Source organism: Plecotus auritus (genome assembly GCF_963455305.1).
Source record: "Plecotus auritus genome assembly, chromosome: 11".
In the NCBI taxonomy this organism is placed as follows: Eukaryota; Metazoa; Chordata; class Mammalia; order Chiroptera; family Vespertilionidae; genus Plecotus; species Plecotus auritus.
This window is the reverse complement of record NC_137777.1, coordinates 8,096,127-8,118,142: the sequence shown is the minus strand read 5'-3', so window position 1 is coordinate 8,118,142 and position 22,016 is coordinate 8,096,127. Positions and strand designations below refer to the sequence as shown.

General features: G+C 41.6%; 1 protein-coding gene across 4 annotated transcripts in view; it reads left to right on the top strand.

Moving 5' to 3' along the window:
* Positions 1-22,016, top strand: part of RUNX1T1 (RUNX1 partner transcriptional co-repressor 1) — a 170,900-nt gene that overhangs the window by 102,028 nt on the left and 46,856 nt on the right. For all 4 annotated transcript variants that reach the window (XM_080646173.1, XM_080646172.1, XM_080646171.1 and 1 more), the window contains exons 2-5: positions 902-1,039; positions 3,953-4,194; positions 7,975-8,064; positions 12,541-12,722. In XM_080646173.1, coding sequence (XP_080502299.1) covers positions 925-1,039; positions 3,953-4,194; positions 7,975-8,064; positions 12,541-12,722 — 629 coding nt within the window. In that variant the 5' untranslated portion in view covers positions 902-924. The remainder of the gene's footprint in view (positions 1-901; positions 1,040-3,952; positions 4,195-7,974; positions 8,065-12,540; positions 12,723-22,016) is intronic.

Genomic DNA, 22,016 nt, shown 5'->3' with positions numbered 1-22,016 from the left:
CAAACAGAAACTTGTATTTTTTACTGGGGATTGGATAAAGAGATTAGACTGAGGAAAAAAAATTTAATATTTCAGGGGAAGCGTATACTTAGTAGAAAACAGGCCTGAGCAAATGTTCATTATTGGATAATCAGAAAGCTTCTCCATATCTGTCACCTGCTCATGACAAACACATGGAGGGTCTTCGGTTCTTTTTAATTCTCAGTTTGGGACTTTTTTTATTCTCACTCTACCTGAGATTGTTCATTGAAATATTGGCCTCATGTTTTTGAAGCGGTGGATCATAAACTCGCCAAGCCTAAGTAAACAACAGCTTAACGTCATTGTGTGACATAACGCCACCGAGGGAGTGGTGGTTTTTCAAACAGGGCAGAAAACATTGACGTGAGATCTAGGTCCTGGACACATACTCTGTGTCACCCAACAGGCTGGGAAACTCAGCCTGGGAAGGGGATGAGAGGTGTTATGAACATCGCTGGCTCCTACCAGTATCTCGTCTACACAACAGAACTTCAGATGGGTGTTATGTCTAAGCGGTCGGAGGGGTTCATTGCTGTCTTACTTCCTCATCTAGTTTTTACCTCTTGCGAATGTTGGCTCCTGCCTTGAGTGAAGTTGCGCTGCTGTTTATAACACTAACGAGGGAGCATTTGCCCGCGCTAGAAATAACAATAGGATGTAAAGCCACCCAGTTACCAATGAGGCCCTGCCATCTGTGCTGCACCCACGTGAGTGGGGTCTGGATGATAAAGTCCTGATTTCAATTTCAGTAGATAAGCCTTGTTTGATTGATAGAAGATGATGGATTTCTGGCGTTGACTTGCCTGTAAAACCGATGACTCCCCCACTTAGAACACTGAGGTGCTTGAGAAAGTAACATGTTCCCGGTGGCATCCTCCAGATCGGACTGAGAAGCACTCCACGATGCCAGACTCACCTGTGGATGTGAAGACTCCGTCCAGGCTGACTCCTCCCACGATGCCGCCGCCCCCGACAACTCAAGGAGCCCCAAGAACCAGTTCCTTTACACCAACAACGCGTGAGTAGGCATTTCTGCATTTCCTGTTTTCATTTTGAAGTTTAAAAGTTTTGCTGCAAGTGAGACTTAAGAGAAAAGAAGATCCAGCATCAATGAAATATGCAGAAATGCAGCAAAAAAAAAAAAATCATTTATTTTCCAGTGAGGTATTGAGTACAGATATGTTGTATCTTAGGTATAATTTGTAGGGATGGCAATATTTGCCTGTCTTTGGTGCTTGCTTCAGAAATGTTTTTTACTAACGTCTCCGTGCGTGAAGAACACTACGTTTGGTCTGTATTACCACTATAACTTTTAATTTGACTTAATGTGGAGCTTCTTATTTTAGTCTGCTCATTTTGACTTGGAACATGTAATAATTATTTCCAGGTTACATCTGATCTTCTAATACTGTTTTCTTCTATTATTTACAAATCATTTTGAAATCTAACATTTTTAGGTTCTATGTTTAAAACCTAATGTTTAGACACACACACAAAATGACTTTATGCAACAGTTGTATACAGAAATCTTTCTGAAATAAGGAGCGTCTTTCTTGTGAAACTGTAAGACTTTTTTTTTTTTTAAATACGTTTTTATTGATTTCAGAGAGGAAGGGAGAGGGACAGAGAGAAACATGAATGATGAGAGAGAATCATTGATTGGCTGCCTCCTGCACGCCCCACATTGGGGATCAAGCCCGCAACCGAGGCATGTGCCCTTCACTGGAATCGAACCCGGGACCTTTCAGTCTGCAGGCTGACGCTCTATCCACTGAGCCAAACCACCTAGGACATGAAACTGTCAGACTTCATTCCATCTTGACTCAGGTCTCCTGTTCTGAATCAGTGGAGTGTACTGCTTTCTGTGTCATGCAAGGAAAGGACAGAATATCCTGACAGAATCTCAACTGTCCTTTATTTCCTGTATATTGTGGTAGGGATAGCAGGTAGCTTTATTTTCATCTGTCTCAAAGTCTTGGTTAAAATTGTCATCAAGGATTTGTGAAAAAAAGAAAAAAAAAAGAAAAGAAAAGAAGCTATTGCAGATAATAGTATGGATAGACGATGTGCCATCAAATCTATATGCATAACAAATAACAGGCAAGAATGGATTCATGGGATTAAACATGATGGACAAAATACACACCCTAGACTGTGTAGGCAGAGTTGCATTGCCATTTAAAAGGCCTTTCCAAATGTGTAAGGAGCAGGAGGCCGCGGCCGGGCCCAGTTGTGACCCTCTGGTCTTGTATTTGTTTTGTTGTTATCCAAAACCATAGTGACAGGCATATGTCTCCCGTGAGAAGTCCGGGCGAGCTGTCATTTCTTTTTTTTTTTTTAAAATGTATTTTATTGGTATTTCACACAGAGGAAGGGAGAGGGATAGAGAGCTAGAAACATCGATGAGAGAGAAACATCAATCAGCTGCCTCCTGCACACCTCCCACTGGGGATGTGCCCGCAACCAAAGTACATGCCCTTGACCGGAATCGAACCCGGGACCTTTCAGTCCGCAGGCCGACGCTCTATCCACTGAGCCAAACCGGTTTCGGCCGAGCTGTCATTTCTTGACAGGTTGCTTTGGTGCTCGTGTAGGACAAGCAACCATTTTTTCCTTTTTTCACTCTCCTGAAACTTTAAGAATAATAGAGCACTGAAAACATCCTCAAACGATTGTTGGGGATGGTTTATCAAAACTATTATTTAAAAATGTGTTTGGCAAAAATCAGTTTGTCAAATTAATTGATTTAACGTACAATCAACATGTTCCTTAGGGAGAAATGTGCAAATCTTTGTAGCCTCCAAGTTATCATCAGTTAGCATCTTGATGTTCAAGTAAATATGATCAGCAATGAATTTCCCGGATTACCACCAACTATTATTCATGGGATAGATATGTACCTTTTGAATTTCTTGAAATAACTCCCTGATAATTATCATATCTAGTTTGGCTTTTCCCTAAAGAAGGGGTTAAGAACTATGAGGGGGGAAGAAAATAGCCTTCTAATTGGGTGGTGTAAGGGTAAAGCTTGAAAGTCCAATTTTTATAAACATAGCTGTCAGTTTGTGTGTATAAAACATGGTTAAAAATGTCCAGTGATAAATTTAGTCTCCACCAAATGTACACTTTCTCTAGGAGGGGAGCAGCTGAGAAAGAAATAGTCCTGTTATATTGATGTAAGCTGGTGACCAAAAGCTGACATCCAAGTGCTGTTTGTTCTGTGTTTGAAACGTTTCAGGTGGTTGGCATATGTGCACATGGGCGGCAGGGCTGCCTCTGAGCTACAGCCGACTCCATTTATAATCAGCTTCTGTGCAGAAAACCCTTGTGCAGTGAGAGGAGTAGACCCATTTAATTATAGAGTACCTGAGCCGGTGTGAGCCTGTGAAGTCAAAGCATTTGACAAAAAAAGCTCCAATCGTTTTTTTGTTTGTATAATATTTTTATTGATTTCAGAGAGGAAGGGAGAGAAACATCAATGATGAGAATCATTGATCAGCTGCCTCTTGCACGCCCCCTACTGGGGATGGAGCCCATAACCTGGGCATATGCCCTGATGGGGAATCGAACCGTGACCTCCTGGTTCATAGTTCAAGGCTCAATCACTGAGCCACGCCGGCGGGGCTGTATTTTTTTTTAACTTTAAATAATTTCTTTTAAAAATTTTTCCATTACAACATAGGGGATGTAGTCAATAATATTGTAATAACTATGTATGATGTCACATGGGCATTAGATTTATTGGGGTGATCACTTTGTAAGTTATATAATGTCTAGTCACTGGGTTCTATACCTGAAACGAATATAATATTGTATCTAGCAGCTTTTTAAAAAAATCACTGGACTTAAAGGGAAGGAAACTTGGTTGTCGTTTTCTTGTGCATTTCTCTGTAAGTTTACCTTTTCTCTCTGATTTTTGTGCTCTTGACAGTAACTAATGGCACAAGCCATTCACCCACAGCCTTGAATGGTGCCCCCTCGCCGCCCAATGGCTTTAGCAATGGGCCTTCCTCTTCTTCCTCTTCTTCTCTGGCTAATCAACAGCTGCCCCCAGCCTGTGGCGCCAGGCAACTCAGTAAACTGAAACGCTTCCTTACTACCCTGCAGCAGTTTGGCAATGACATTTCACCAGAGATAGGAGAGAGAGTCCGCACCCTCGTCCTAGGACTGGTGGTAAGCAAACAGAAATCGGCCCCGTTTTCTGGGGTAAGGGAGAGTGTGTGGGGGGGATTAAATATACAGTCTCCTTTCTCATGGGTATGTTATTCTAGTCGTTTTTACTGCTAGACATTGGGTCCAAGTCTGATCATTCTCTAACAAGGTTTTAAATTCTGCATGGGGTGTTGGCCCCCCGCCCCCACCATGGTTACTATTTGACTAGTGAAGAAATGGCTATATGGGTATTTATGGCTCTCTTGGCCATGAATGTGTAGGTGTGTCTAAAATGCCATACGTATATCCTGCTGGCATGACTAGTTTCTTTCCACAATGACAAAGTGTTTTGAGTGTGTGAAAGATTCACTTAATGTAATTCAGTGCTTTTTTAAACTTAGTTGCTTTGGGGGACTTTTATTAGCCTAGGCCAGTGGTCGGCAAACTCATTAGTCCACAGAGCCAAGTATCAACAGGACAACGATTGACATTTCTTTGGAGAGCCACATTTTTTAAACTTAAACTTCTTCTAACGCCACTTCTTCAAAATGGACTCGCCCAGGCCGTGGTATTTTGTGGAAGAGCCACACTCAAGGGGCCAAAGAGCCGCATGTGGCTCGCAAGCCGCAGTTTGCCGACCACGGGCCTAGATGGTGAACTGGAATTTATAACAAATAACATTGTCCTCGTATGTGTTTTCATTTTTAGGGCTAATCACATTAAGAATTGTTTATTGTGGTAAGATAGATGAAATATAAAATTTGCCATTTTAAGGATTTCTGACTATACATACGGTTCGGTGGCATTAAGTGCATTTGCTGTTGTGTAACCATCAGCACCATTCAGCTCCAGAACTTTTTCATCACCCCAGACTGGACCTGTGTCCCCATAAAACAAGAACACCCCAATTTTATCTCCCCTCGACTCCTGCAACCACTAATTGGTTTTTGAATAAAAACATCTTTTTTGGGTATAGGTAGAATTACTTATATGATTAATTTGAGAATAGAAGTGTTGATTTAGGAACATTCTTTTTTTTTTTTTTTTAATATATTTTATTGATTTTTTTACACAGAGGAAGGGAGAGGGATAGAGTTAGAAACATCAATGAGAGAGAAACATCAATCAGCTGCCTCCTGCACTTCCCCTACTGGGGATGTGCCCGCAACCAAGGTACATGCCCTTGGCCGGAATCGAACCCGGGACCCTTCAGTCCGCAGGCCGACGCTCTATCCACTGAGCCAAGCCGGTTAGGGCAATTTAGGAACATTCTAGTATATTCTATACATTATCACCCTAGACACGAGAACATACATCCTTTTTTAGAGTCCTAAATCACTTTTGCATTCCCGTGCTTTCATGTACACATGGAGGGTTTCCATTTAGGAAGGTGGTTTTCCCATAGCAAACGGAATCACGGAGAAGTTCTGAGTCACAGCGTCAGTGCTTTCAGTATCCGGGCTGATCGTGGAACTGAGAATCGGATGATAGGCAGCACTTTCCTTTTTCTCGAAATAGATCATTTGTTTTTATTGCGTGGATTTATCAAGGGCAAAGACATACCAGTTGTGTTCTGTCAAAAAAGTTCCCAAATGAACAGTCTGGCTGAGAGTCTAAGACAGTAGACATGCTTCACATCACGGCCTCTCACATTGCCAGAGATGTTGCAATTCAACTTTTTTTTTTTTTTAAGTATGTGGAACTTTTCAATGTCGTCTCCCTCTCCTCTGCACTCTAAGAACAAAAGCTTCCACGTTCCCCACAATCCATCAGCTTCACCTTGTCCTCCTCAGGACAGGAAGGTGAATTTGACAGAAGAATGTCAGCATCCTGCAGTTACTTCTGTCACTCGCTTATCTTTTCCTTTTCATTCATTCTCACATTTTGCATAATAGGCTTTTCAACACCTAAATAAGTTAGGCTGAAGAACCACAAAGTACATTCAAAACAGTAATTGTATTAAGAGCATGGCAAATGTGTTGTTACTAGTAAACATTTCTTTTGGCCAACTGCTTTAGAAGTTTGCTATGTCTTGAATAGTGGTTTCCATAACTTTAAATATATAAAAAATTTGGTAGTCTTAAGTAGATTTTTCCACATCTTAAGTGGCATACTTTGAAGATATATCTGAAAACCTTCTGGAGATAAGTTAGGGGAAAACATTAATTAATAGTGCTTTGTACATAAGAGGCAAGCAGTGAACTTGGTCAAATGAGTGAATGACTAGATAATGGGTTTTGTTCTGGGCATTGAATACAAGCCGTTTTATTTAAATCTTGGGACCATCCTTTGAGGTAGTGATTTTTATACACATTTTATATGTGGGGAAACTGAGGTTTGCAGAAGTAAAATATACATGGTGATAGGCCTACGATTTGCACTCAGGTAGTAAATCATCATGAATCTCATTATGCTGTTATTTAGACAGTTAAGAAAAAATATTAGTACGTGTTTTAAGGTGCAAAACATAACCAAAATGGCTTTTGGGAAAATGAGCCATAGAGACAAAATGGGGGGAGGGGGATAGTAAAAGGTAAAGGGGGCCAAATATATGGTGATGGAAGATGATTTGACTTTGTCTCTTGGGCACACAATGCAGGGTACAGATCTTGCATCATGAAAATGGACACTTGAACCTATATGATCTTATGAACTAATGTCACCCCAATATATTGAACTCATTAACCATTTTTAAAAAATTTACTAACTGAAAATAAAGAGGCAAAATAAAAGATTAAAAAAAGGGCTCCTTAACTTCTATTATTACAGATAGAAAGCTAGTGTTTATTCATAGTTTCATGTTAATATGTTTTGAATTTGGGGGTATAAAAAGCTTAGAACTTGGTACCCCATACTTTATCATAACAGTAAAAGGAACTGCACCAAAAAGTGGGGAACAATATTCTAAAGCCGTTAGGTCACAAATACCCCAATTTTTCAGGCATGAGGATAATGGAAGGCTTGAAGTTCAGACTACAGTTTACAGTGGCAGTTCTGCCTAGGGACTAAGGAAAATGAACCAAATATAGTTAATTTTCTCAACACCTTTACAATAGGTTGTTGTCTGTTAAATCACCCATTGCAGGACACACACCCTGAGTATTTGGGGCTCGTTTACATGGCATAGGTTAGAGTGAATAGAGTCATTTTGTAGTCTCTTTTGGGTTGAGCAATAAACATTGCCTCTATGCTAAATGAAATACCTTTGATAACGGGGGCATTTTTTCACCCTCTCTAAGACAGTGAATCGTAGAAGGCGTAAACGTTTTCTTTGGCTTCAATAGTGCAGCACACCACCCACCTTAGCTGTTCATTCTGAGCAAAGATGCTTTGGTAGACATAGGATGAACGTAGGATGGAAGGACGGGAGAAGAATATTTCCACCAGCAGTAATACAGACATGACCTGCGGGGTGAATTGAGATTCTGACACTTGCCTTTGGCCCACTATGTGATCAGTTGTGCTTTTAAATAAAGAGTTTTCCGTAAAGGGTAATATTAAAAGGGTCTTCATAATTTTAGAGACAAAATTCTCTTAAGTATGCACATTATTCTCCAAGTTCCATATTTATGGTCTTTCATTTTCAGATGTTATTTTAAAAGGTGGATGATACAATGAATTATAATCTGCAGTATTTTTTCTTTTTACAAAGTCAAAGGTGTTATATGGAAAATACTGCTTCCTGTATAGGTGTCTGCTGGTTATTACAGTGTTTTAACCATATTAGTAATTTAGTAATCTCGTTGTTTTTACTATCTACCAAGAGACAAATGTGTTTAGAATACATATATTTTTCCACAGAACTCTACTTTGACAATTGAAGAATTTCATTCCAAACTGCAAGAAGCTACTAACTTCCCACTGCGACCTTTCGTCATCCCGTTTTTGAAGGTACTGTACAGCTCACTTGTCTGGAAAGTATTTCAAAGCGTATTGTTGCTAGGTCACAACAGTGTTTCTTTTTAGGAGTGAAGGGGCGAGTCAGAAGCTTAAGGGTGCTTTTCCTTAGCTTACTGGGTGAAAACTATCTGAATATATATGGTTTTCTGATCCTTTCTGAAGGAGTCTCAAAGTGATAACTCAGAGTGTTCTGAATAGTTAGGTTGGGAGAAGAATGGAGAAATCTCTTTGAATAAAGGTTTTGTTTGTTTGTTTGTTTTTGGTCCTTTGAGTTACATTTCACATTTTGCTTGTCTTTAGCATGAACGTGAGATTGGTTCTTCCTTTTTCGTTTTTCAGAGTTTTTAAAATCCATCTAGTTTATTTTTGCAACAACCTAATGCAATAGGAAGAGCAGACGCTCACCCCCTTTGCCAGTGCAGAAACTGGGAGTCAGTGGCAGATGCAGGGTCTGTCTGTCTGTCTGAGATCGTTTGAGGTGTGGTTTAGAAACCGTACTTAGTCCCCAGTGCCATGGTCTTCACCTTCTCCAACTACTGCCCTCCGATAAAGCAACTGAAAAACACAGAAAGAGTTCACAAGAGAAAGAAGGGACATTTTTATTCGGGACAGCAGGTGGTTCCTTCACTGATTGGTACTAAAAGAATTGACAGTTTTGATAGAAAAACAAATTTTTGATAGAAAAGCAAATTATGTCCACCGCTCGGGCATAGTGGGTTGTCAGTGAATACCACGTGGGGGAACAAACCCATTTTTATCCTAACCGTGGGCTTTGCTGATTGATTAAATGAGAAAGACTCATTTGCCTTCACCTTTCAAGGTCACTTTCAAAATGAGCATCCAAGGATCCTGCTTTGCCTTCCCCTTTGCTGTGAAGTTCCATCTTTTTTTTTTTTTTTTATCAGACATATAAGGTTCAAGTAACTACCCCAAAACCTAAAAAAGCTGTCAGAACTGAGCCCACATTCAGAACTTTATGGATGATAAGTCTTTCCTGCTGTTATTCTTGTTGAAGTGAAATGAGATAGTCCTGTTCTGAGAATATGGACAAATCATTAAATTATATCTTTTTAAAGGGAAACCCAGATTTCCATCATGTTCTTTTCATTCTTTTCTATATTGTGTACATAAGGTGACAGGTATGATGTGTCCGTATTTCCCACCAAAATGGCTTCGACTGCAATCATGTATTCTCAAAAGCAAATTGTTTTTTGAACATGTCCGTGGAGTCTAGAATCTTTGGTTTTCTAAGAGAGTTGCTTTCTGTAGAGATTTCATCATAGGAATTCCCTTTCCTGTGCAAATACCACTAGTTTCTTTGCTTGCAAAAAACTAAGGAAAGAAAAGGAGGAAAAAAAAAAAAAAAGGTGGGGGGAGGGCTCCTTTCAGGGTCAAGTTGGCAGCCAAAAAAAAATTTTAAAAGCCTACAAGGACACTTCCATGTTCTCCTATCACTGCTGCACACCATATGGTTACCATATCATTTAGTTGGGATCATTGGAATCAAAGATAAAACTTTTTTTTTTTCCTAATTTTAGTGCTTTTTCTCAAAGGAGACATTAATGACAAAAACCATATGGTTGTGGGAAGTCGGGCCTTAATAAGTGCATTCAAACATTGCTCTAACAATATGCATTAAAGTCTTGTTTTCATTAAGCTAATGTAACCCTCAGACCCTCGATTCCATTTTGCATTTATGGAGAAACATTTACTGGAAAGATATTAGACACCATTCTAATTACCTAATCTGGCACCAGAATTAGAGCAAGCAGAATTGCTTTGTATTACCATATTTTTTAAATTGAAAGAAGATGTTTATGGAACCACTAAATTAAGCCGAGCGCCACGTGAAAGCCTCTTGTCTTGTGCCATCCATACATTTAAATCTGAAACTGGAGGCATGCGTGTTTACTATTAATCACTCAGTTGTGTGACAGGGATTGTATTAAACATGAAGTGAGGGATCCCACCAAAATATAGATTAAACAAAACTTTTTTTTTTTTTTTTTAGTGAAAACAGTCCTAGATACGGCTTCTTTTCTTATAAGCCTCTTCCCTTGTAGAGATCCGTTTAAGAAGTTATAGGTATGCTTTAACCACATCCACTCTTTCACAGTCTCCTTTGCAAAAACGTATTTGAGTCCGCGACCAAGAAGTTATTATCTCTAACACATAGCCAAAGAGATGTGCATTTTATAACTTGTCTTCGGGATTACTATTTTGTGTGTCTTCAAATCAACTTTTGTCCTGAATATCTTAAAGGCTGTTTCTGGATCGGAGCCCGGAAATGCTTTGCCAAAACACATCTGCACACAAGATGTCCAGCCTGGGAGTCAGCCCCCCTGATTATCATTCAGGAATTTGTCTCTCGGAGCTGGCGGAACTCCGTTTGCCTGCTTGCTTAAATATTGCTGGCATGCCTGACAGAAGGAATCTGATAGAGCCTGGCGCTGTGGTCCCAACTGAATCTAGTTCACGCAGCATGGCCACAGTCTTGTTTGTCGCGTGCATGGGAGGTGGGGTTATGATATGTCCCAGGAGCCCCCTCTTGATAAGAATGCTGAAGATAATATGAAGAAGGTCATGGGACAGTGTTGACCTCCCCCCCCCCCCCCCCGCTTTAATTCCGAATCTCACGCTTTGTGAATGGAGTACTAGAGATACTATTTTTGTTGTTGTTTGTGGTTTGTTTTTTTTTGTCTCCTCCTTTATTAAATCATTTTTTAAAAAAATCTTTGGAATCCTTTGAAACAACCAGGACTAGAGAGGTTTGCAGTATATTGTCTTGGACAATTTTTAAATCTTATCCATAGACTTCAGAATGATTCTTAAAATGTTCTAAATGTTCAAGTGGCATTGCTATTTTATCACCTATGGATGGCACACAGTGTCTGAGATCTGCCTTCGCTAAGGAGGAAACAGAGTTTAAAAATATTTGAAAATGTATTTGTTACCCACATGACCCTCTAGACCAGCGGTTCTCACCCTTGCTAATGCCGCGACCCACAGGTTGAGAACCGCTGCTGTAGAGCCTAAGACCATCGGAAAACACAGATATTTACATTACGGTTCATTAACAGTAGCAAAATTACAGTTATGAAGTAGCAATGAAAATAATGTTATGGTTGGGGGTCACCACCACAGGAGGAGCTGTATTAAAGGGTCGCGGCATTAGGAAGGTGGAGAACCCCTGCTCTAGACTCACTATGAATGGTTTATTTTTAGCATCGTTCTGGTGCCAGAAGTCAGTTTCTTGCTTCAGCACGTGGTACGTGCTTATCTTTAGCAAATATCCTAGCATTTTATACCTTGCGCAAAACACGCTTTGGCATTCTTATGAGATGGATCCTTGGTTAATACCTCAGATAATGGATTGAGTTTCAAGTCCAGCCCTGGTGCCTGTCCCTGCTAGTCTAGACTCGAGGGCCCAAAGAGGAAGCCAGCTGGCACCGCCTGTATTCAGAAATGCTTTTCAACCCAGCGGGTTAATTAATATGCATGGCATCGTATTCCTACAAGTAAGATCCTGGATTGCAAAGAGGTTTAGGTTATGGGTCTCCCCTTGAATTTGGAGCGGTAAGTGTTGTTCTTCACTCTGCCACCTATTCACTCTGTTCCCCCCGCCTCCCCCCAAGGGAGAATAAAAATAAAAGAGAGTGAGAGGAGAAGAAAACGTAACAGCAACCTGGATTTATAATGTCAGAGTAAGTTTACTTCTTAGAGTACAATTCCCTTTCCATTTGAACAGTTTACTGTGTGGAATTGTCTCCTTCCCTTTCGTTACAATGGAGATCGCCAGAATTCTGTGTCCACAAACAAGTTCTGAGAGTCTTTCTCCAAGTGCTGGGCTCGGTGAGGAGTGAAAGTTATGGGCACACAAGATTTCACCTATTAAACTATATGCAATTTTTAGAATAAGGATGCTATAAAGAAAGCAGGCTATTTTCGTAGACCACTCATATATGCTACTTTGTGCATGAATTCCACCCGGGATATCTGACCACACTCAGGGCATTACTTAAATGTATGAATCTGAAAATTACTAAATATAATTTCTACATTCATCTCTATTTTTTTTATTATTATTTGAAGTTAGTAGTCGATAGGATTAGCCTGTTTTACCTGGGCAAGTTACTAGATACACAAATGAAGTGTATATGCATTTCACATCTCCTGTGTCTTCCATGAGGAATAAACAAAAATTACTGATGGATGGAGCCGGAACTTTATATCCTGGAGAGCTTAGTATTATAATAGATTCAAATCTGAAGGACCTTAAAAATAAATACGTACCAACCCCAGTGTTCCCCATGGTCCTGAAAGCCGGAGAGGTGAGGTGGCTCCCACAGGTCAGGCACCTCATGCTCGAGGCAGTCCAGGTCAGGGAGCAGCCGACACTCTCGCCCAGCACCGAGGTCCGTGCCTGGAAGCCAAACCTGTTGCCCTTCTCCCCTCCCGCTCCCGCAGGCGAACCTGCCGCTGCTGCAGCGCGAGCTCCTGCACTGCGCGAGGCTGGCCAAGCAGAACCCTGCCCAGTACCTGGCCCAGCACGAGCAGCTGCTCCTGGACGCCAGCACCACCTCCCCTGTGGACTCCTCCGAGCTGCTCCTCGACGTGAACGAGAACGGGAAGAGGCGGACTCCAGACAGGTGAGGGGGGTGTCTAGACTGCTCACCTACACCCGTTGCAGAATAGCCATAAGCTAAAGGGTCCCTCCTGGGGACCTCGCTCTGGCCTGGGATGTTACAGAGGGATGACGGGCCTGTGCGAGGCTTTTGTGACGGTCCATCTTTGTCGCTTATAACACGAAAGTCAAAGGTGAAGGCCCTGGCCAGGGAGCTGTCTCCGCTGGTGAGAACATCGTCCCAGTACCCACGGTTGTGGTTTGATCCCCAGTCAGGGCACATACAAGAATCAACCAATGGATGCATGCATAAGTGGAACGACAAACCTCTCTCTCTCTCTCTCTCTCTCTCTCTCTCTCTCTCTCTCTCTCTCTCTCCCTCCTTTCCAAAAATAAAAAAATAAAAGATTCTTTAAAAATTAAATAAAGTAAAAATGAATGATATTCAAATGTGCTAACTGGCACTGATGGTTCTTAGACACACAGTATTAAAATTGTCATTTTAAAAATATAATTTTTTTTTTAATCCTCACCCGAGGATATTTTTCCATTGATTTTTTAGAGTGGAAGAGAGAGGGAAAGACAGAAATATCAATTTAAGAGAAACATGTCTATTGGTTGCCTCCTGTATGCGCCCGATTAGGGCCCGGGCCGGGGAGGAGCCTGCAAACGAGGTATGTGCCCTTGACCGGAATCGAACCCGGGACCCTTCAGTTCCCAGGCTGATGCTCTATCCATTGAGCCAAACGGGCTAGGGCGCACAGCATGTTATTGAAAGCAAGCCAGTTTACATATAGTTACTATTAATTTTTATGCTATAATCTCTGGAATTTCTCTCCTCTTGACATAGGACCTCCCTCTTAATAGTGTACATACCTGAAGCAAAGGTTAACCACCGTTTACGTCTGACAGACTGTAGACTCACCTTCATATGTGACCTACCAATACCTTCATATGTGACCTACCAATACCTTCATATGTGACCTACCAATAGTGCTCCTTTTTTTCCTTTTTGCCAGTTGTCTTTCCTTGCCCGTATGTAAACGTTCAGTCCTTTAGCTTTTGAAGGGAACTGCTTAATGCAGGTGTCCGCATGGCACAACCTGAAAACCGAGAAGGATAGGCGCTTCCCCGGTGCGTTCTGTCTGATCCTATTTACCCTGCAGGAGGCAGTACTGGGTGCAGATATAAAAGCGGGTGCACCTCCATTTCTTCCAGAACCGTGTAGGAAAAGAATCGGGGGGACACCGGGTGGAAAATGGGGGAGAAAAAAACATTTGCTTGGGTGGAGGAGAGGGTAACAGGGGCAGGTTTAGACAGCTGTGATAAATGTAAAACTCATCCTGTAGGCAAAATCGGAAATAGACACAATGTGTTCTAGAAACCTTAGCTGCTAAGGAGCCAGAATAGGCAGCCTGAACACTTTTTCATTCATTTCTCTGTATTCCCACCCATTGCCCCACGGGTTCTCTTCCAGTGATTTCTCTTTGAAAGTTCTGTGCCTTTAGCCGTTCCTCAGGCGGTGCTGAGGTCAGCCCCGAAGGACGTGCTGACATCATACGGAAACGTCACGTTAGTGCGCTGTGGCCATGTGTGTGCATGCATGCTTGCCGTCGCTACGGTAGGACTCTCAGAGAGCCTTGAGTGTCATTCTCCCACAGAATTAGCGGCTGGAGGGGGAAGGAACAAGTTGCTCTTGGGATGGAGCTTTCTTGTGCACGTGGAACCCCGCAAGGTGCGTTGCAGTGGAAAGATGGCAAGTGGATTTCCTGAGCGTTAGGAGGAAGGGGAATGAGAACATGTTGTGTAAATACACTTGCATCTTGTGGGAATTCGATCGGAGCCAAGAAAAGATGGGCCCCTCTCGTCTGTCTCTGCTGATAGTCCCTGCATCTTGTTTACACATGCATGTTCCCCTCCTCTGGTTATTTATCTGCGCTTCCAGACCCGCTGTAGAGGACGGAGCCGTCTGACAGCAGAGGTTTTTTTTGTTTCACTGAATGTTTTGTGGGTGCATATGGTCTGACATGGATGAGCAGCCACATCGAGATTCTGGAGTCTATTAAACTGGCTCATTAAAAAGATCAATCTGTTTCTGTAATAACACAGGGAACCATCAGTCACTGGAAGAGGGAGGGACTGACACCTGAGGAGAAAACACATCCTGGTAATTTGTTCGTGACGTGTCATGAACAAAAGAGCACTCTACATTTTGTTTACAACTCTGGGGGCTTAAATTTTGTGATAATTGCAGATTTAATATACTGAACAGTTGTCACATGTTTTAGGGATGGCTTTTTGGCAAATTTAACTTTTTTCTCTCCTCAAATATGACTGTCACTGGTTATGTCTCTTTTTTTAAGCATTGTTATTATTTACAGAGAAATGAATACTCTTGGGGAAGCCTACAAAATCGTTTTCCCACTGTAGGGAGCAGTGAAATGTATTCTACTTTCTTTTCTTTCCTTTTTTTTTTAAAATTTTTTTTTAAAAATATTTTATTGATTTTTTTACAGAGAGGAAGGAAGAGTGATAGATAGTCAGAAACATCGATGAGAGAGAAACATCGATCAGCTGCCTCCTGCACACCTCCTACTGGGGATGTGCCCACAACCAAGTTACATGCCCTTGACCGGAATCGAACCTGGGACCTTTCAGTCTGCAGGCTGACGCTCTTCCACTGAGCCAAACCGGTTTTGGCTTTTTTAATATTTTTATTTATTTCAGAGAGGAAGGGAGAAGGAGAGAGAGATAGAAACATCAATGATGAGAGAGACTCATGGATTGGCTGCCTCCTGCATGCCCCCTACTGGGAATTGAGCCCACAACCCAGGCATGTGCCCTGACCAGGAATCGAACTGTGACCTCCTGGTTCATAGGTCAATGTTCAACCACTGAGCCATGCCAGCTGGGCAGAAGGCTATCATTTTGAAACCATGTTCATTGAATATATAACATTTGCCAACACAGTACACACCAGCTGAAACTACTAGGTTCATTTTTTTTCCTGTAAAATGAATGATGTTTCAATATTTTTATATTAAGAAAAAAGGTAAATAGGTACACTTTATAAGGCATTGCAGGATTAATTGACTATGAATAAGAGACTAGAAGTTAAAAGTTAAATCTATTATCTACAGCATTCAGTTTTGTAGGAAAAATATGTTTAATTTTATATTCATATGTTGTTTTGTGTCAGATCTTTTATGCATATTTAACTTTCAAGGAGTAATCAGCCATGTAGAAATGAATTTTTTAAAAATACTCCCAGTTGGGAAGGATTCTAGTGAAATAGTATTAAGTTGCTTTACATGATGAGATAGCATGGTTTGTAGAGGACATTTGGTCTCTCCATACTGGTCTCAACATGGACATGCTAGCCATGCTGAATATATATATATTCAGGAAGGGAGAGGGAGAGAGAGATGGAAACATCAGTGATGAGAGAATCATTGATCGGCTGCCTCCTGCACACCCCCTACTGGGGATCGAATCCACAACCCAGATATGTGCCCTGACTGGGAATCGCACCATGACCTCCTACTTCAAAGGTCAACGCTCAACCACTGAGCCACATCAGCCGGGCACTGCTGAATACTCTTCATGTCTTCATGCCATAATTCTAGTCATGCTTCACAGGATAACTCAGACAATATCTACTATTTAACACAGGCTTCCCAATCACAAATGGTTACTATTCACTGAGACCTTAAGATGTGCCTGGCCCGGTGCTAAATAATTTACATGCTAACGCATAGCACTTAACTTCCTAACAGTCCTATTGCATAGATCCAGGCAGGCGGGGCAATGTGTCTGAGGTCACATAGCTTGTAAGAGGCTCGGATGGGATTCTAACCCTAGGTTCTCTGCCTGAAACGCCCATGCTCATAACTAGGATTCTACACTACCAGCTTGAAGTTATTGGATGCTAAATATGTGTTAAGCTCTTTATGTAGATTCTTTCAGCGAGTCCTCTCAGTAAGTCTGAGGTCATCATTCCCATTTTGTGGATGAAAACACTGCGGCTCATAGAGGTTAAGTTCATATGTCCAACCAATAGCAGAGCCAAAATTTGAACCAACTCCATAGACCCTGCTCTTTCAAGTGCACGTTCTGGAGTGGTTTTTTTCTCACTCTACTCTTCCATATTACTTTGGTACGATTTCTATGGTACCTGCCAAGTGCAGGTCCTGTGTGAAAATATGGAAGTCATGTCTCCAACTGAATTGTCTTCACGGTAAAAGATTTATTGCCAGTATACTTCCACAAAGAATGTTTGTCTGGTATTAAGTGATAATTTTATGGAGGGTGCTGGGGGATTATCTCTTGATTATGTTTGTATGCCCACTAAAGCTCGGGATAGTGTATTACACATAGTGGGTATCTATGTACACCCACTCACAAAACAACAACAAAAACCCTACTCCTTGAATCAATAAATCATTAAAGTTAAACTTAATGTAGTCACTTTCAGTATGATACAAAATAGTCTCTCCCTTAAGAGTCTTTTTTGCTTTCTTTTTATTTTTTATTTTTATTGATTTTTTTTTTACAGAGAGGAAGGGAGAGGGATAGTTAGAAACATCGATGAGAGAGAAACATCGATCAGCTGCCTCCTGCACACCCCTCACTGGGGATGTGCCCGCAACCAAGATACATGCCCTTGACCGGAATCGAACCTGGGACCCTTCAGTCCGCAGGCTGATATTCTATCCACTAAGCCACGCCGGCTTTCTGCCATTTTAAAAGCTGCATCTCTGAGACACACAACAATGAAAATAGCCATCAACAGCCCAGGAACAAAATGCTGTGATTGGTTCACTGACAAAAAACTGGAGCGCTTCACTCCAGATGTAACAGAGTAAGGAAGCACAGCTCCCTCCGGAGAGTAGGAGCAGTATAAACAGAAGATGCCAGCAGCGGCCAGAAATTATGAAAGGCCGGGGACAGCCAGTAACAGGAGTCTGTCCGCTGAGCAGGTGGCGAGCTCTGGGAGACACATGCCACCTTCTTGTTGGGGGAGAGAAGGAGGCTCAGATGGCTCTGAACCTGCTGTATTGTCACCCTTGAAGGTCCAGTCATCATGCTTAGATGTCTGAAGCGGTCCTCATCCACCTGCCTGTCATTCACTCCTGGAGGTATTCGCGTGCTGTGTGGGAGGGTATCTCCGTGGCTGTCTGGCCATGGAGAGACTGAAGGCTCCTCCTACCGTATGGCCGGTAGTAACGGTCCTGTGTCATGCGGCTTTCCGTCACCTCTCACCGGAATATCCTACTTCCTCTAAGATGATAGGAAACCCAGAAACCACCATGGGTTGTCATGAAGAATTAGGTTTGATTTTTTTTTTTTTTTTTAAGGAGGCAGGGAATTTATAATATATTTTGTTTTAGATACATTTTTAGTACCAATAGAAAGGTATTATGGCTCTAGCTGGATAGAGCATCGGCCTGCAGATGGAAGGGTCCCGGGTTCAATTCCGGTCAAGGGCACATGGCCGGGTTGTGGGCTGGATCCCCAGTAGGGGGCATGCAGGAGGCAGCCAATCCATGATTCTCTCTCCCTTCCTCTCTGAAATCAATAAAAATATCTTTAAAAAAAAAGTAAGGTATTATATAAAATTCTTATCTAAATTCACTTAGTTTTGCCTACTACACTTTGAAAGGGCAACAAATAAACAAATTTGGAATCTGCTCAGGCAAATGAGGTGCAGATAGTTGTAGGCATTCTAAGAAGGAGACAGACAAATAACAATTACGTTGCTTTAGTTACCTGTTTGAGTTACATTTCTGGACATGCATCCTTTAAATAGGTTTGACCTTTTACTAGACGTGAGTGATTCAAGGAAGGACCAGTCAGACCTTTCACAGACTTGTTTTTGAGGGCCATGAATGTTTTAATGTGCTATTAACATGTAACTACTTCTGTGAGGTGATGAGCTCTATTGTTCCCATAGCGAGCGGAGTACTAGGGCCCAGGGTTGGACAGCGGAGTCCCGACAGAAATGATAGGACAGGCTCGGGACTGAGCCCTGCTTAGGACGTCCATGTCCTTGCTGAGGGCAAAGTATCTCTTTTGATAATAATGGGTCACTGACGGAATAGCACTGACCAGATGGCTGATTAAGGGGAAAGGTAAACAACACTCTAAAAATTCTAAGCATTCTTTTACTATTGTATGTTGTTATATTTGGACAAGGGCAGGCAAAACCCCTAAGCTGAAGTGGTTTGACACAAGTGGGGCAAAAACGTTTGTGTATTTAGAAGTGCAACAGTGGCTGCTATAAGGTATTTAGAGGGTATTTCCTATTTTTGCACAAAGAATTAGCTATAAATAATAGTCGTTCAAAGCAAAGAACAGAGAACTACTCTGTTGGCTAAAGTGGTTGACACAGGCACCGTTTGGCCAGAGGACCATCAGCCCTATGTCTTGGGATCTGCAGAACCATGCCACTTTATTTATTTATTTATTTATTTATTTATTTATTTATTGTATTATTATTGATTTCAGAGAGGAAGGGAGAGGGAGAGAGAAATGGAAACACCAATGGTTAGAGAGAATCATTGATCGGCTGCCTCCCGCACACCCCCTACTGGGAATCGAGCCCATAACCTGGGCATGTGCCCGTGACCGGAATCGAATATCAGACCCTTCAGTCCGCAGGCCGAGGCTCTGTCCACTGAGCCAAACCATCTAGGGCCAGCACCATGACATTTAGAGATAAATATAGGAAAATGGAATTGAAGAGGTGTCAAACTAGAAGGGACCTCAGAAATCATCTAGTCCAGTGGTTTTCAAACTTGATTTTAGCCGCAGACTTTTTCCTTTAAAACACTTTGAACAATAAAGATAAAAAAATAAAATAAAAGGAAACCTTAAATGGAACCTAAATTTGTAAAAAACAGATAAGAAGAAGTGGGTTCCTCTGGCCCTTTAAATCTTGATTGTTTGCAGGAAAAGTTCTTCATTGCCTGCAGAATCCCTTAAGTGCCTCAGGTGGCACAGTTTGAAAACCACTGACTTAGTCCAACCCTTCATTTTACAGATGAGCAAACTGAGGTCCAGAGAGGTTAAGTGGCTTGCCCAAGGTCACACAGCTAGTCGTGGAAGAGCCAGGACTAGATCTCATAGCTCATGATTCCCAGTCCAGAGCTCTTTCCACTACACCACACTGCCCATAAGGTAGGTGATGTGTTAGCATTATGTTCATAGTTACTAATAGTCTGCAGTATTTTTTTCAACTGATTTATGCTGGTCATATGCATCGAATGTTGAAGTGTATTTTTCAGAAATGTATAGGACAAGGAAATACAGATTAGAATCATAGATACACTCTTAGAAGATAAATCAGTATCTAAAATGTTTCCTTTCACTTTTTAAAATTACATTAAAGAAACACGTTTAGGTAATGTCTGAGCTATAGTGGACATTTTTTGTCTGATCCTAATGATGCATTAAGACAGTCACATACTTTTTTTTGAGTTTTAAAATCTGCTTTATTGAAGTATAATTGATGTACAGTAAGCTACATGTATTGAAAATATACACTTTCCTAAGTTTTTTTAAAATAAATCTTTATTGTTCAGATTATTACAATTGTTCCTCTTCCCCCCGCCCCAACTCCCCTCCACACGGTTCCCAACCCACCCTCTGCCCTTACACACCCCCTGCCACTGTCCTCATCCATAGGTGTACGATTTTTGTCCAGTCTCTTCCTGCACCCCCCACACCCCTTTCCCCCCGAGAATTGTCAGTCCACTCCCTTTCTATGCCTTTCTATTATATTCACCAGTTTACTCTGTTCATCAGATTTTTTATTCACTTGATTTTTAGATTCCCTTGTTGATAGATATGTATTTGTTGTTCATAATTCATAATTTTTATCTTTACCTTTTTCTTCTTCTTCCTCTTCTTAAAGAATACCTTTCAGCATTTCATATAATACTGGTTTGGTGGTGATGAACTCCTTTAGCTTTTTCTTATCTGTGAAGCTCTTTATCTGCCCTTCAATTCTGAATGATAGCTTTGCTGGGTAGAGTAATCTTGGTTGTAGGTTCTTGCTATTCATTACTTTGAATATTTCTTGCCACTCCCATCTGTCCTGCATAGTTTCTGTTGAGAAATCAGCTGACAGTTGTATGGGTGCTCCCTTGTAGGTAACTAACTGTTTTTCTCTTGCTGCTTTTAATATTCTCTTTGTCTTTTGCTCTTGGCATTTTAATTATGATGTGTCTTGGTATGGTCCTCTTTGGATTCTTTTTGTTTGGGGTTCTGTGTGCTTCCTGGACTTGTAAGTCTATTTCTTTCACCAGGTAGGGGAAGTTTTTGGTCATTATTTCTTCAAATAGGTTTTCAGTATCTTGCTCTCTCTCTTCTTCTGGCACCCCCATAATTCGGATGTTGGTACACTTGAGGTTGTCCCAGAGGCTCCTTACACTATCTTCATATTTTTGGATTCTTTTTTCCTTTTGCTTTTCCAGTTGGGTGTTTTTTGCTTCTTTGTATTTCAAATCTTTGACTTGATTCTTGCAGTCCTCTAGTCTGCTGTTGGATCTCTGTATATTATTTTTTATTTCAGTCAGTGTATGCTTAATTTCTAGTTGGTCCTTTTTCATATCCTCGAGGGTCTCGCTAAATTTATCTGCCTTTTCTAGGAAATTCTTGAAAAACCTTATAACTATGGTTTTGAACTCTATATCCAGTCTTTTGTTTTCCTCCATTTCTTTCATTTGTGACCTGTTTCTTTGTCTCCACATTTTGGCTACTTCCCTGAGTTGATAGAGTGGCTTTGTGTGCTAGGTGTCCTATAGGAACCAGTGGCTCAGCCTCCCCAGTTACCTGAGGTAGACACTCTTGGTGCACCCCTTTGTGGGCTGTGTGCACAGCCTTGTAGTTAAGTCTTGATTGTTGTTGGTATCACTGGGAGGAATTGACCTCCAGGCCAATTGGCTGTGAGGATCAGCTGTGTCTATGCTGGGAGAACTTCTGTGCTGGAGACACCCTTATGAGACAATACTTACTTCAGTGGGGCTTTGGTGCTCACTGAGTCTGCCCCCTGAGTGTGTCCCTTATGGATCTGAGGAGTTGTAATCTGGATGGTCCTACTCTGACCCCTGGGTACACTGGCTCTTGGATCTCCAAGGAGGTGCTAATTTAGCCTCTGCTGAGGCCACCCAGCAGGAGCTATGGAGAGATCTGCAGATTCCTCTTCTTTGTTTGGGTTTGAGGTGCCCAGATGAGGCCCAGCTGTAAAGCAATGCAAGCTGCTGCGGGGCCTTGGGCCTTCTTTTGGATGTTTTGGGTCTCACTGACTCAGCTGCAG